The following is a 12,055-nucleotide window of genomic DNA, read 5'->3' as shown; positions in this document are numbered from 1 at the left end:
ATGGAGTCTCTCTCGCCAATGAAACGTCGAGCCATCGCTGATAGACGATTAGCATCAGCCAATCACAGCGCTGCTTCACAAGCTGGGCGGGACTAGTGCGATTTAAAGTTGCAGTGCAAGTTTATAAAAACACTAAGAAACAGGTCTGATTTCCAAAACAGGCCTCAATGTCCGTCAATGACACCACGTGTTAAAGCATTTGGATACTCATTATATTGCGGTTTAATAGTACCGAGATATTGCGAACACGGGTCTTAAAAACGGTTTAAAATCAACGTGGGTAAAAAGCACGGGGTGTCAAGTGGACTGGGTCGCATGGTGCGTTCAAATCCCGTCCGAGCAAATTACTCCGCTCCGTGTCCTGCGGCCAGCCGTGAGCTGTGGTGCTTTGTCCAAGGTATGTTCCTAATTGAATTAAAATGAGTAATTAACGAAATACACTCACACGTCAAAGTATAGATCCGCCACACTCTGTCCTAAACATCAACACAATACTCTGCGTCACTGTCAATTACGTCATGCTTTTAGTAAAATGGGAATAAGTTTCCTGAGGACATATTAATACTCCCTGTGCTGATCCAGCCCTGCTTTTCCAGGAGCTCCTCATATGTGGCAATGATTAGCCTCATGGAAACACAAAAATCAATTGAAGGAATTGCAGTATCATGTAATAACATGGTGTGTTTTGTTTGGGGTTTACTTTGGATGTGAAACGTCAATAAAACAATGCAGGAGCGCTGGTTTTACCTCTGCACTGCCTGATGGAAAATCTTATCAAGTAGTATGATTTCTAAATAAAATATATAGGATATAGGGATTATATGATTCAGTTATTTTCTGTCTGTATTTGCTTCACAGTTACAGAACCTAAAACGTCTTTCTCTACAATACCAGCTGTTATGTTCTCACAGTTCTAATATTAGTCCATATTTTTTTATTAACAAAATTAACAAATACAACAAAAACCTATACATATGGATGAATATTGCTTATACAATACAAAAGCTTGTGAATGTAAAGGCAGCATTGCATCTTTGGTTGTGCATGTGTTACATGTTGCATTATTTAAACAGAAGAGGGCAATATGCTCCATGATTTGACCTGGCTGCCATTTAATTCATTATCTCACTATAGCTACAGGACCAAGCAGATCTATGCAGACGCTGAACGATAACTGTGATCTGCACTAATGTGGTGACTGCTGAGGTGAAATGGTGTAGGCCAATATCTATATTCTATTACTAATTTCTGCAACTCCTCCGTTAACAAATCTAGCAGTATAAACTCAAGCACACAGACGCTGTTATAACTAGACCTTTATTTGTTTCAGGTCATAAAACATAGATATACTGTACACTAATAATTTTCCATTTGATGTATTCTAACACTGTAACTGTAAAAATGACATTTTGCATTTAGATATTTCATACTCTAAAAAGTGTGACAGTTTTACTGAAGTGCGACAAGATACAGAATATGTATGCGATGATGAAAACATTTTAAAACGTTTTATATGACTCTGATTTTACTAATGGGTAAATAAGGATTCAGGTGGTTAAATAAAATCATGTTTTAAGGTGGATTAGGTGCTTTAGTAAACTTCATAGTTGGTCAAAAACACTTACAGATACTTGGATGTTCTTCACTGTAAAATGTCAGTAGCATTAACTGAGTGTCAGGATAAAATCCAGAATTTATGTCAGCATTAAAAGTGTAACTGACAGGATGTTTGACCTGCATATCATAACATAAGCAAGTCAACTGTAATTCATAAGAAAAAATCATAGAAAAATGCAACATAAATTCATTATTGACATTAAAGTATCATTCAATTCAATTCCTTTTATTGTCATTGTAAATAAATACAACGGAATTCAGTGCACAGAATACAACAGAACTCATTATGAAAGTAATAAATTAATAATAAAGGAGAGGATAAGATATCATACATTCATACACTTAACATCCACACTACACAAGCAGTGCCAACATATGCCATGAATTACAGAGTGCTGTGCTGCTGCCTGTACAAGCCCCACCATGTTGTTATCAAAATCAAAACACAAATTACAATATTTTAAAAGTAAAGTTTAAATAAACACAAAGATACAGTTAGTAGAAGAGTCATAATATATCATTAGAGAACACTGGTCAATAACTGTTCCCCCAAACTGAGGGACGTGCACTCTGGAAATAATCTATAGCCAGTAAAATATTGATAAGACAATAAAGACTATAAGATAATACAAAACAATTTAGTAGTACAGAGGTTTTTCAGTTTTGATCTCTGAGATGGATCTTAATAGACATATGATACTTTTTTTTTTTTTTAAAGAAAGTATATTTATTAAACAGACTTCAGAGTAAGTAATAGACAGTACAGGTACTCATTGCTAAGCAGAAGTCTGACTTTTTTTTTGGAGTGTCATATTTTTCGACACACAAACAACACCTCACAAACCAATCATCCCGAAATGACCCTCCCAACCACCTTCCCAAATGTCCTAGTAGGTACAAATCACACTTACTTTTTTGAGTGCTAGAAGAGTAAAAGAAGAGAATAAATAAATAAAATAAGAAATAAATACAATAGAAATAGATAAATAAAATGTTAAAAAATAAAAACGAGGGGATAAAAAGATTTACTAAGCAATTAATTGTCTAAGTTAGCACGTTGATATAAGAGAAAAAGGGGTCCCAAGTTTTGTGGAATCTCTTCACAGATCCTCTGACTGTGTACTTGATATTTTCTAGGTGGAGAAAAGACATTAAATCCTTAAACCAAGAAGTTGTGCGAGGGGGGTCGGGGCTCCTCCACTGTAACAATATGCACCATTTGGCTATGAGGGAGGCAAACGCAACAAAATCAGCTTGGTGTTTAGTTAACCTGCCTTCAAGAGGAGACACACCAAAGATAGCAGTCATATAAGATAATTTGATTGATCTGATTTGATCTGATTTCACCTTATTGTGTTTCTTGTGTGCCAGGTCATCAGCTGTTTCACATAAATACACATAAATAAAACAGCTGACCAAACAACAACACCATAATATTAACGCCCCAAATCCCATCAGACATGTTTGACGCAGGTTGCACTGAGGCTACTGAGAAGCAAATGAGTTCCTTAACCTGCTGCGAGCCTATTGTATTTATTGAACTCTGTGACAAGCAGAAAAGAACCAAATCAGTTATATTAAGTTTACTAATTTGTAGATGATAAACTTAAACATTTCCAATGGCTAATAACAAAATAAGTTTCTCTTTTTTTAAAAACTTTTTTATACTACAAATTTTACACCAAAAACGACGACAGGAAACAAATAAGGTATGAAACAGAACTTTAACAGTAAGGCATCATCCTAATAATAATCACAGCTGCTACGACAGGGCAATACAGTGAGCACTTTTCCAAGGTTCATAATAAATAATCAGAAATGTTACCTCTATAAATATTGAGAGACTAAAGGAAAGAAAGAGCACATTGCTATGTTGCATTCAAGAGATTAAGACAGGTAGACTTCTGTAGCCTTATTCCCTCTGGAAATGTCAGAAACTGTCCTCATATCTTATCAGAAGTAGAATATGTACCCTTTATTGTCAAGGTAAGTTTTTCTAGGGACATTCCAGTAAGCCAGGTTTGCAAATTTGGTCTCATAGTGGATTTCCAGAACCTGGCTATGGTGTGTAAAATAAGTTTCTTCTATAATAATATTTTCGAAGAACTGGAATAAAGGTAACAAGACACACAAATTAAACACATGACATGTCAACATTTAAAAGTATAATTCACAGTGTGTTTCACATGTATATTATAACATAACTATTCTACTGTATTTCAGCTATAACCCTTTACAAAAACTGTGGTGTAAATTCATTGTTGGCATTAAAACATTGTCACAATCAAAGTACAAATTATCATATTTAACAAGTAAAAATCCACAATAAAACAAAACATCCTCAGTTTAGAATTTTGTGTTACTTCTTAGTCTGGAACTCTGGAACGTCAATTATGGAACCTTCATTTTATCTTTTTCTTTTATGTATGTTATTCAATAGGGGAGGCTTCTAACCTCTCCTGCACAATATTTCAACTTTTAATTTCTTTTTCCTGCACTTTCTATACATGTATGTGCTAATAAACTAGACTCAACTAAACTAGACTACTGTAATCCAGCTAAAAACCATAGAATTAAAAACTGCGACATGAATTCATCATTGGTATTAAAACATAATCACTATTAAAGCACAAATGATGAAACTTCAGAAGTAAAGTTTAATTAAACACAAAGAAAAATCAGTAGTAGGGTCCTCACACATTATAGAGACCAGTAGTCAATAACAGTTCCCTCAAATTGAACGAAATGTTCGGTCTGAAAATAAACCATAATTAGCCGGTAAAATATTTATTACACAATTAAAGATTATAAAATAATACAATACAATTTCAAGTGCAGAGTATTTCAGTTTTGATCTTTGAGATGGATCTTAAAAGATATCTAGGATTGCATTTGCTGACCTCACTCACTGTTTTATAGATGAAATCTTAAACATCTCCACTGGCTAATAACATATAAGTATAATAATAGTTGCTATGCATTGGAATAAAGGTCACAGGATACACAAATTAAAAACAAGTGAGTTTGATTTTTCAGTCGTGTACTGTTCTGTTGCTTATCAGTGGCTGCGTAGTACATTTGTGCTCTCTCCAGAAAAGGAGACTTGACTGTGTTTTGTCTCCAAAACATTAAACATTGACCCATTAATTACTGCTCTATGGTAATTGAAGTAATTCTTCGGACAGCATCCCCATGGACAAAACAACTTTAACAGGATAACAGTGGCATCTAAAAGGCCTTTGATTGTGCAGCATCCATCCTCTGCACACCACGTCTTACTAAATCTTGAGTGTTTAATCTCCCGTAATTACAAAGATTTGCTTGGGTTAATAAAAATAATCCGTCTCAATTGAGACCCCCCACTTGGACCACCCCTGTGCCTTCTTTGCCCCTTTCTGTGAGGGATAAATTCACAGTCATATAAATAGAGACACCTTCGCAACCGTGAAGCACAACTCTTTGTTTCAGGAGCAAAAAAGGCAGCTGGATTCTGAAAAAGTGGATTTGATTGTCAGGTTTATCAGAGAGGCAAAAACTTTTCAACAAAATTTGTTACTGTACAAATTAGCTGTGTTTAATCTCACAGGCTGACGTCAGTTCCACAGGTTGAGAGTGTGTCGCTCGTGAGCGCGTCAAGGTTAACAACAGTTGAGAGGCTCATCTTTATCTGTGATCTTGTCAACAGTAAGACTTGAGCGATAGAGGCGAGGGGCATTGAGGCGTTCACTTTATGAAGGGTCCTGCACTTTCCAAGAAAACAGCCATGCTGTGAAACTCAAACACAGAAATCTGAGAGGACTTCTGGGGGACAGACTTTTCATTTAACACCTGATACTTACTCAACAGTCAGTTTGGAGCCAATTAAACTTCTGTAATGAGTCTGAGATATCTCAATTCAGAGATGACAATGGAGGACAGGAGCAGCCGCACCAGCAGCGGCAGAGAAAGGCTGGGACTGAGCTTCACTATTGACTACCTTCTGTTCAATAAAGGAGTCAAAGGTTCTAAAGAAGAAGCGACAGGAAGTCGTACGGCAGAGCAGACAGCGAGCAACATGCTAAATCATCAGAATCCTAAACCTGAAGAGGTGGGGATTCGCTCAGAGGCGCAGGAGAAGCGGCTACAGAGGTCAGAGGCAAAGGCTGAAGAGAGGAAAGTCAAAGAAGAGGAGGGGGATGAAGTGCAACAAGAGGAGGGGGCGGAGGAAGTGACCACCACCACCACCACCACCACCACGTCGACCAGCAGCAGTCCGGAGAAGTCTGCGGACAAACCCAACCAGTCGTACATCGCGCTTATCTCCAAGGCAATCCTGGCGTCAGAGCAGAAGAAACTGCTGCTGTGTGACATCTACCAGTGGATCATGGACCACTACCCTTACTTCAAGAGTAAGGTACGTTCACGTCAATGTTCTTGTGTTATTCTGTTTACCCGGCGAGCAGAGATCAACAAAGATGGCACTGTAAGGACACAATAGTTCTTGATGAATTCAGAAAGTCTGGTGATAATGTGAAGCTACGATCCAGGGGATCTGTGTCTGTGGGACTGTTTTGAAATTAATCCTGTAAGGCGTACATGACACAGATCACGAGAGCGTGTATTTTCTTCAGTCGCTGAAAATTAATGCGGCAGCCATTTTCACAAGTGAACCGACCTACTTGGCACACGTAATCTGTCTGAGTGGTTAGGCAATTAGGTGCTCGCGGGGACACTAGATGATCTTGTTGTTGGCGAATTCGCAAATAAAGTAATCCTGTTGCTAGGTTGCAAACCGCCTCTGCCTTTACCAGGTGCAACAACAGATTGGACGTAGCCTAGTGGATTAAACTTGATCACTGGTTTGACGTGCTAAAAAGGTAACTCAGGGTGTTGTGTCTTACTGCGATCATATACGGTCTTGACACGCTATGGTGCATCCTGCCAACAACAGGACAAGGTGACATCCTGAGGAGGATCAGTGATACTTAGCTGCCACCTATGTTAATTTCCCAATTGGGGACAACCATTGTTTAACTCTTACTTAGCGTTGAGCGTTTGTTTCTGGCTTAACCGTTTTGTTTTTCTCTCTCCAACAGGATAAAAACTGGAGGAACAGCGTGCGTCACAACTTGTCCCTGAATGACTGCTTCATCAAAGCAGGCCGCAGTGACAATGGTAAAGGCCACTTCTGGGCAATTCACCCAACAAACTTCCAGGACTTTTCTAACGGGGACTACCACTGCCGGAGGGCGCGGCGGAGGGTACGCAGGGTGGCAGGACAGCTCCCCCTTTCCTCCCTGAGCTCGCCCTACCACCCAGCTTTTGCCCGGTCACACAGAACGACCTACTGGTGCTGCCCCCAAGCCCAAACGCTCCCTCTGTCCTGCCTGGCACCAAGACTCTACTGGCCATGGGCCAGCGTGCAGCCACAAGTGGGGTTCCACCCGAGCCTGCACGCCTCTGTACCCTGAGAGTGTTGTACTTTTGACGTACAAACAATCTGGCCCTGAATTACTGCTGGGTAAAGGAGAGATTTTAGTCTTATTTGCTAATGAATTTGTCATTAGGTGATGTTGACGTCAAAGTGGACAATGTTACGTTAAACTCTGCAAACCAAAGCGATTTTAGGGTGTTCGATGATGACATGTATGAATCTGTTATTTGTATTCTCAGTGTTTTTAGAATAACAAAAACTCACAATGTTTTGTTATAATCTCATTAAATCATATTGAATTCAACACCTTGTGATGTTTTTACTCCTCAGTTGTGATTTGCGTGTGTTAATGTGTGTTAATGTGTGTGTGTGTATGCGATTGCCCGAGCGAGCAGATAGTTCTAAAAGTGAGCCCAATGCTGCAACACCACCCGGTGTTAGATGCTAATTAGTCAAAGCTGTCGGGATGCAAAATCTTCTGCCTTAAGAGACTAAAATTGGGCTTGCCAAAGCCGACTCCCAAGGATACGAGGCCAGATAATCTGAGCAATCCCAAATAGTTTCAAGAAATAGGAAGCTTATCACACAGTGTAATCCATAACCAACCGCTGCTGCAGAAAGAGGGGGGACCACGGGAGGTCAGGGATGAGGGGAGCAGAGGAAAGGGAAGGAGGCAGGGAGAGAGGGGAGATGGCTTTTTAGGGACTCTGTAGGAAGATCCAGTCGGGGCAGGAGCATACAGCGACTGAAATAATCAAGGTCACTGTAGGAATGAGTGCAATACATATCATAAAGGGATGCCCTAAAAATTACACCTGTCTCTAAACCAGGAGCTGTTTAGTTCTATAAAATGACTCCAAAATGCTGCCATAATAAGGATGAAGTCAATTCTTACCTGTCCGGCTCTCACATCAATAGTGAAATTCCTCTCTGACTTGCAAAGGTTGGCATTTACATCCACAGTGCTCCAGCCTAAGAGGATTAGGTCATACATTGACTTTTCTGAAGTTTGTTTGTCTCAGCTCATGTGGGCTTCTTATTTGCAAATTATTGAATATTTGAATGAGGCAATATTTGACATGAAATTAGATTCCTAACCGACAAACAATATGTCAGAAGGATAAAGCTTAAGAGAGACAGAGATGGAGACGGAGAGCGATGGAGAGGAGTAGAGGGAGGGTGTGCTACTCGCTCCCAACAGTTATTTTCTGGCGATGCTCATTAGAACAATGACAAATCCATCTAATTAATTTTTTGTTCACCAAATCTTCCTATTCAATGTCGGCAGCTAATTGGAGACCTAATTTGCTTAATTCCCATGAATTGCTCTCTGCATCAAATCCTCTTCAATTCACCAGCTTTAAGGCTTTAATTTGGTTGCATATGTTTGCTGTACACACACACACACACACACACACACACACACACACACACACACACAAACCCATGCACAAGAGTTACCATGATTCATACACACACAACTTCTAAAACACTGGCAGAAAAACACATGCAATCATCCAAATAACTAAATTAGTTTAATTAATTAGTACTTAGTTTTTGTGCTTTTTTTGTGAAAAGTTTAAATAATATTTTAGCCACTAAAATAAATTTATTATAAAGAGCTGTTTTGTAATGTTTCCCAGTTAAAATACTCCAAATAACAGCACTTACATTCAACAAACTCACACAAAAATCTTAATTAACTACCTTTCTAGCAGAATGAGATTGAGGTCATGAGCTGTGTGTGTGTGTGTGTGTGTGTGTGTGTTCATATGTGCATGCCATTTTGTTAATCTAATGGGATGGGCCGACGGAGGGGTGCAGGGGGGCCGTAGATTAAGGCCCAAAGATTTGTTCCTGATTAGCAGAGAGTGAGGTAAGAAGATCAGTCCTGCTGAGACGGAGATGAAACATTATGGCCGTGTTTTAATGCAGCACATTTACAGCGTGCATTCCAAAGCTGATTCCCCGTTAGCTTACATGTATCTCATTGATTTGACTATAGACTCAATGTACAACGGTTTCACACAACATAGGATGAAGCCTGAAACCTGCACGTTGATCAAAGAGATACACAGGGAAAGAGGAAAAGGTCTGTTTTCAGCTTGTAGCTCATATTGTGTGAGATATATTCCATCTGCAGCACTGTAGGATGATTTAACCCAGCACCTTTATGGAAAATAAAATTTACTGACTAACATGAGTCTATAGTTTCTCTGCTTTTGTCTTCATGACTCTTAACAATGGCTGGCTACACTTGAATAAATTGCAGTTATACAAATAACTTTACATAAAGTGCTTTTAATTTAAAGCCTTAACTCCATTTTCGTGTGTACAAAGCTATTCTCTGCCTACTTCCAGCACACTTATGTCTGTATATCTAGCAAAAAATTAAAACTGGCTATGCTCTCCATTCACAGAACATGATTTTAATGTCTGTACCGAGGATACATACAGTTTGGTCAGTGAATGTTTATGTATGCAACTCCTTATATGTAAAATCTTCTGCAGAAGGACTTCATGTTGCACTCACTGGTTTCTCTCGGCCGTTTCAAAGCGCTGCTGCAGGATTTTTCTACACAATCTATATGCCAATGTCACCGCGTCTTAGCTGGTCTTTGTAATCATGTGTAGTTGCCCTATTTTTGCGTTTTTATAGTCAACTTCTTGTATACATTATCATACTTTCTGGCTTTTCTTTGTAGTAATCTTATTTTGTTGTCTGTCTGTAACTTATGTTGCTGCCTGTTTTGGCCAAGACACTCTTGAAAAAGACATTTTTAATCTGAGGAGGTTTTTCTGGTTAAATAAATAAATAAAATGAAAGGGGCCTGCCTGAAGTCTTCAAGAAATTGAGCATTTAATGGTCAGATTTTTTCCACCTGGAGTAGGCTATGATGGTCTAAATATTAGAATGATTTGTTTGCATGTCTCCAAGCACACTTTAAACCTCACGACCAGTTGCTGCATGATCATAAATCATCTTTGAGTTATGTTTTACTTTCTACTATTCAACATTTAAAGAAAAAAAAATCAGAAATAGTAACCAGTACAGCACAAATTGTGATTTGTGGTCCAGCATTAATTTGTTTCTTTACCATTCTTTCATGCTGATTTAGTTTGACCTAGATTGCTATAGTCTATTTTAGGTAGGCAATAAGTCACGGACAGAAGTTTGATTTCAGCACTATAGGGGAAACACATATGAAACGAGGGGTTTGGATGTCATCTGCCAGAAAATGTGAGCATCAAACACTTAATATCCTGCATTCTGTTGAATTTTAGGCACCAATAATTTGAGCCCTTTTGTGTCAATTTACAGTGTAAATGTCTTTATGTCAAAACAAAAGTCCTCTGCAAATGCACGTTTTAATATTGAGGGGGATGTGTCCTCTGCTTTACCCTGAAATCTACACTTATGCTAAAAGTTAATATACATTAAGGAGTGAAATAGCCGTTCTGTGCTCTCTAAACTTCTATTAAGAATAAAAATAGGCCAGAGGATGAACATTAGAGCAGTTATGTTCACTCCTAATAAAAGTATTCTAAAAATATAGGAAATAGATGATATAAAGGGGAGTTAGGAAGTTATCCACTCTGTACTGCAGTTAAAAAGAGAATTATTGGCTACTTGGGGTGGCTGATAGAGGGTAAAGAATCTAAACTCACTCAAATAATGTACAACTATTTGTTCAGCCTGCATAACACGGGGGTATATGTGTCACCATGAACGTGGCTTGTCTTACAACTGGCTCACACAAAAGTGTAACAACATCAGCTGATTAAAACCAACAGTTCAACAGAGGCTAAAAGATCACTTTATACAAAAGTGAACTCAGAAGTATGACATCATGTGATACAGGTGTTGAAATTAAACAAGAGTTTCAACTGGAGAAGTATGTGTTGCATGAAAACCTAAAGTATTCATAATTTTAGAGGCAATAACAAGAATTTCTTGAGTTAGAGGAAGATATAAAGGGCTGGACAGAAATCAGAGGATATGCAACCTCTGTGATGATAATCATGTGGGAGATGAGTATCATATTTTGTTTGAATGTCTGAATGTAAGCGTAATGACTTACAGAGAAAGGTATTTGCCAAAGTATTATTTAAACCATCCATCAGATAAGCCAAAAATAATTTGTAATTTAGGTGCGTTGTGGAAGAATGTCCCTCCTTTGTCTAAGTAACCTTGGTTGTACTGAAATAAAAGTAATTATATAGTAATTAAATACAAATATTTACCATTTGTTTGACTTTATTTCCCTAATTTGCCCTTTTCCAGACATGTCTGTTTGGTGCTGCTGGGACTGCAGCTGAATGTAGGCTATGAAAAACTCTCAATAGGCCCAAAGCCTGGAGGAGTCCAAATTGCAAGTCTATTAGAAAGCATGATTGCATAGAAGTAAGTAGTATTTAAGGCTTAGGAAGCGCTATAGTTGACTCCAAACCAGCTGCTATTTTCTGGTTGTGTCCCACCATGAACAATAGCCTGGCGTTACCTCGGCTTCAAAGGCTCCATAATAGTCAATCGATCAGAATGCGAGGCGCTATTCTGCAGATTACTGTTAACAATAATTTGCCTCCTAGTGCACCGTTGCCATCTTTGAAGCAATGTTTTATTGCCTTTTTTTTTCTATCTGCATCTGTCATCCCCGAGGTCCACTGTTTGATCTCTCCCCACCAGTGTCTGCCTCCCCGGGGTCGCGTTGACCTGTTGATTGGCAGCTGCGATCAGACATATGGTGGGACGAGGCATCGACCGGAGCTCCCCGGAGACAAAAGCAGACTTGTGGGGTTTTTCCCCCCTCTTTCACCGCGCTGAGGAGCCGAGCAGCAGCAGCGCAGAGGGAAGAGGTCGGATCCCACCACTAGATGACGCACGGTGCAAGCGAATATTCCAGCAGGGTTTGCACAGTTGAATGTAAGTGGATGTGACAAAGTTTTTTTTTTTCCCTTCAACACAGAGTCAGCTGCCTGTTGGTGAGAGGATATGGTTTTTTTTAATTGAGCATAATATTATTT

The 12,055-nt window shown here is 38.9% G+C and overlaps 1 protein-coding gene across 1 annotated transcript; it reads left to right on the top strand.

The window, feature by feature from the left end:
- Positions 1 to 5,524: 5,524 nt before the first annotated feature.
- foxq2 (forkhead box Q2) lies at positions 5,525 to 7,067 on the top strand. The gene is made up of 2 exons (XM_049588659.1): positions 5,525 to 6,010; positions 6,693 to 7,067. The coding sequence occupies exons 1-2, from the start codon at positions 5,525 to 5,527 to the stop codon at positions 7,065 to 7,067; spliced, it is 861 nt and encodes a 286-aa protein (XP_049444616.1).
- Positions 7,068 to 12,055: the final 4,988 nt, after the last annotated feature.

Source organism: Epinephelus fuscoguttatus, linkage group LG10, assembly GCF_011397635.1.
Source record: "Epinephelus fuscoguttatus linkage group LG10, E.fuscoguttatus.final_Chr_v1".
Lineage (NCBI taxonomy): Eukaryota > Metazoa > Chordata > Actinopteri > Perciformes > Serranidae > Epinephelus > Epinephelus fuscoguttatus.
Note: the sequence above shows the minus strand (reverse complement) of the source record. Positions and strands in the feature narration are given on the sequence as shown.

What these genes read in the sequence shown, in the direction of transcription:
- foxq2 (XM_049588659.1), top strand. Translation starts at nt 5,525, where the DNA reads ATGGAGGACAGGAGCAGCCGCACCAGCAGCGGCAGAGAAAGGCTGGGA. An exon ending in ACCCTTACTTCAAGAGTAAG is followed by an intron (nt 6,011 to 6,692) that starts GTACGTTCACGT and finishes TCTCTCCAACAG; the next exon opens with GATAAAAACTGGAGGAACAG.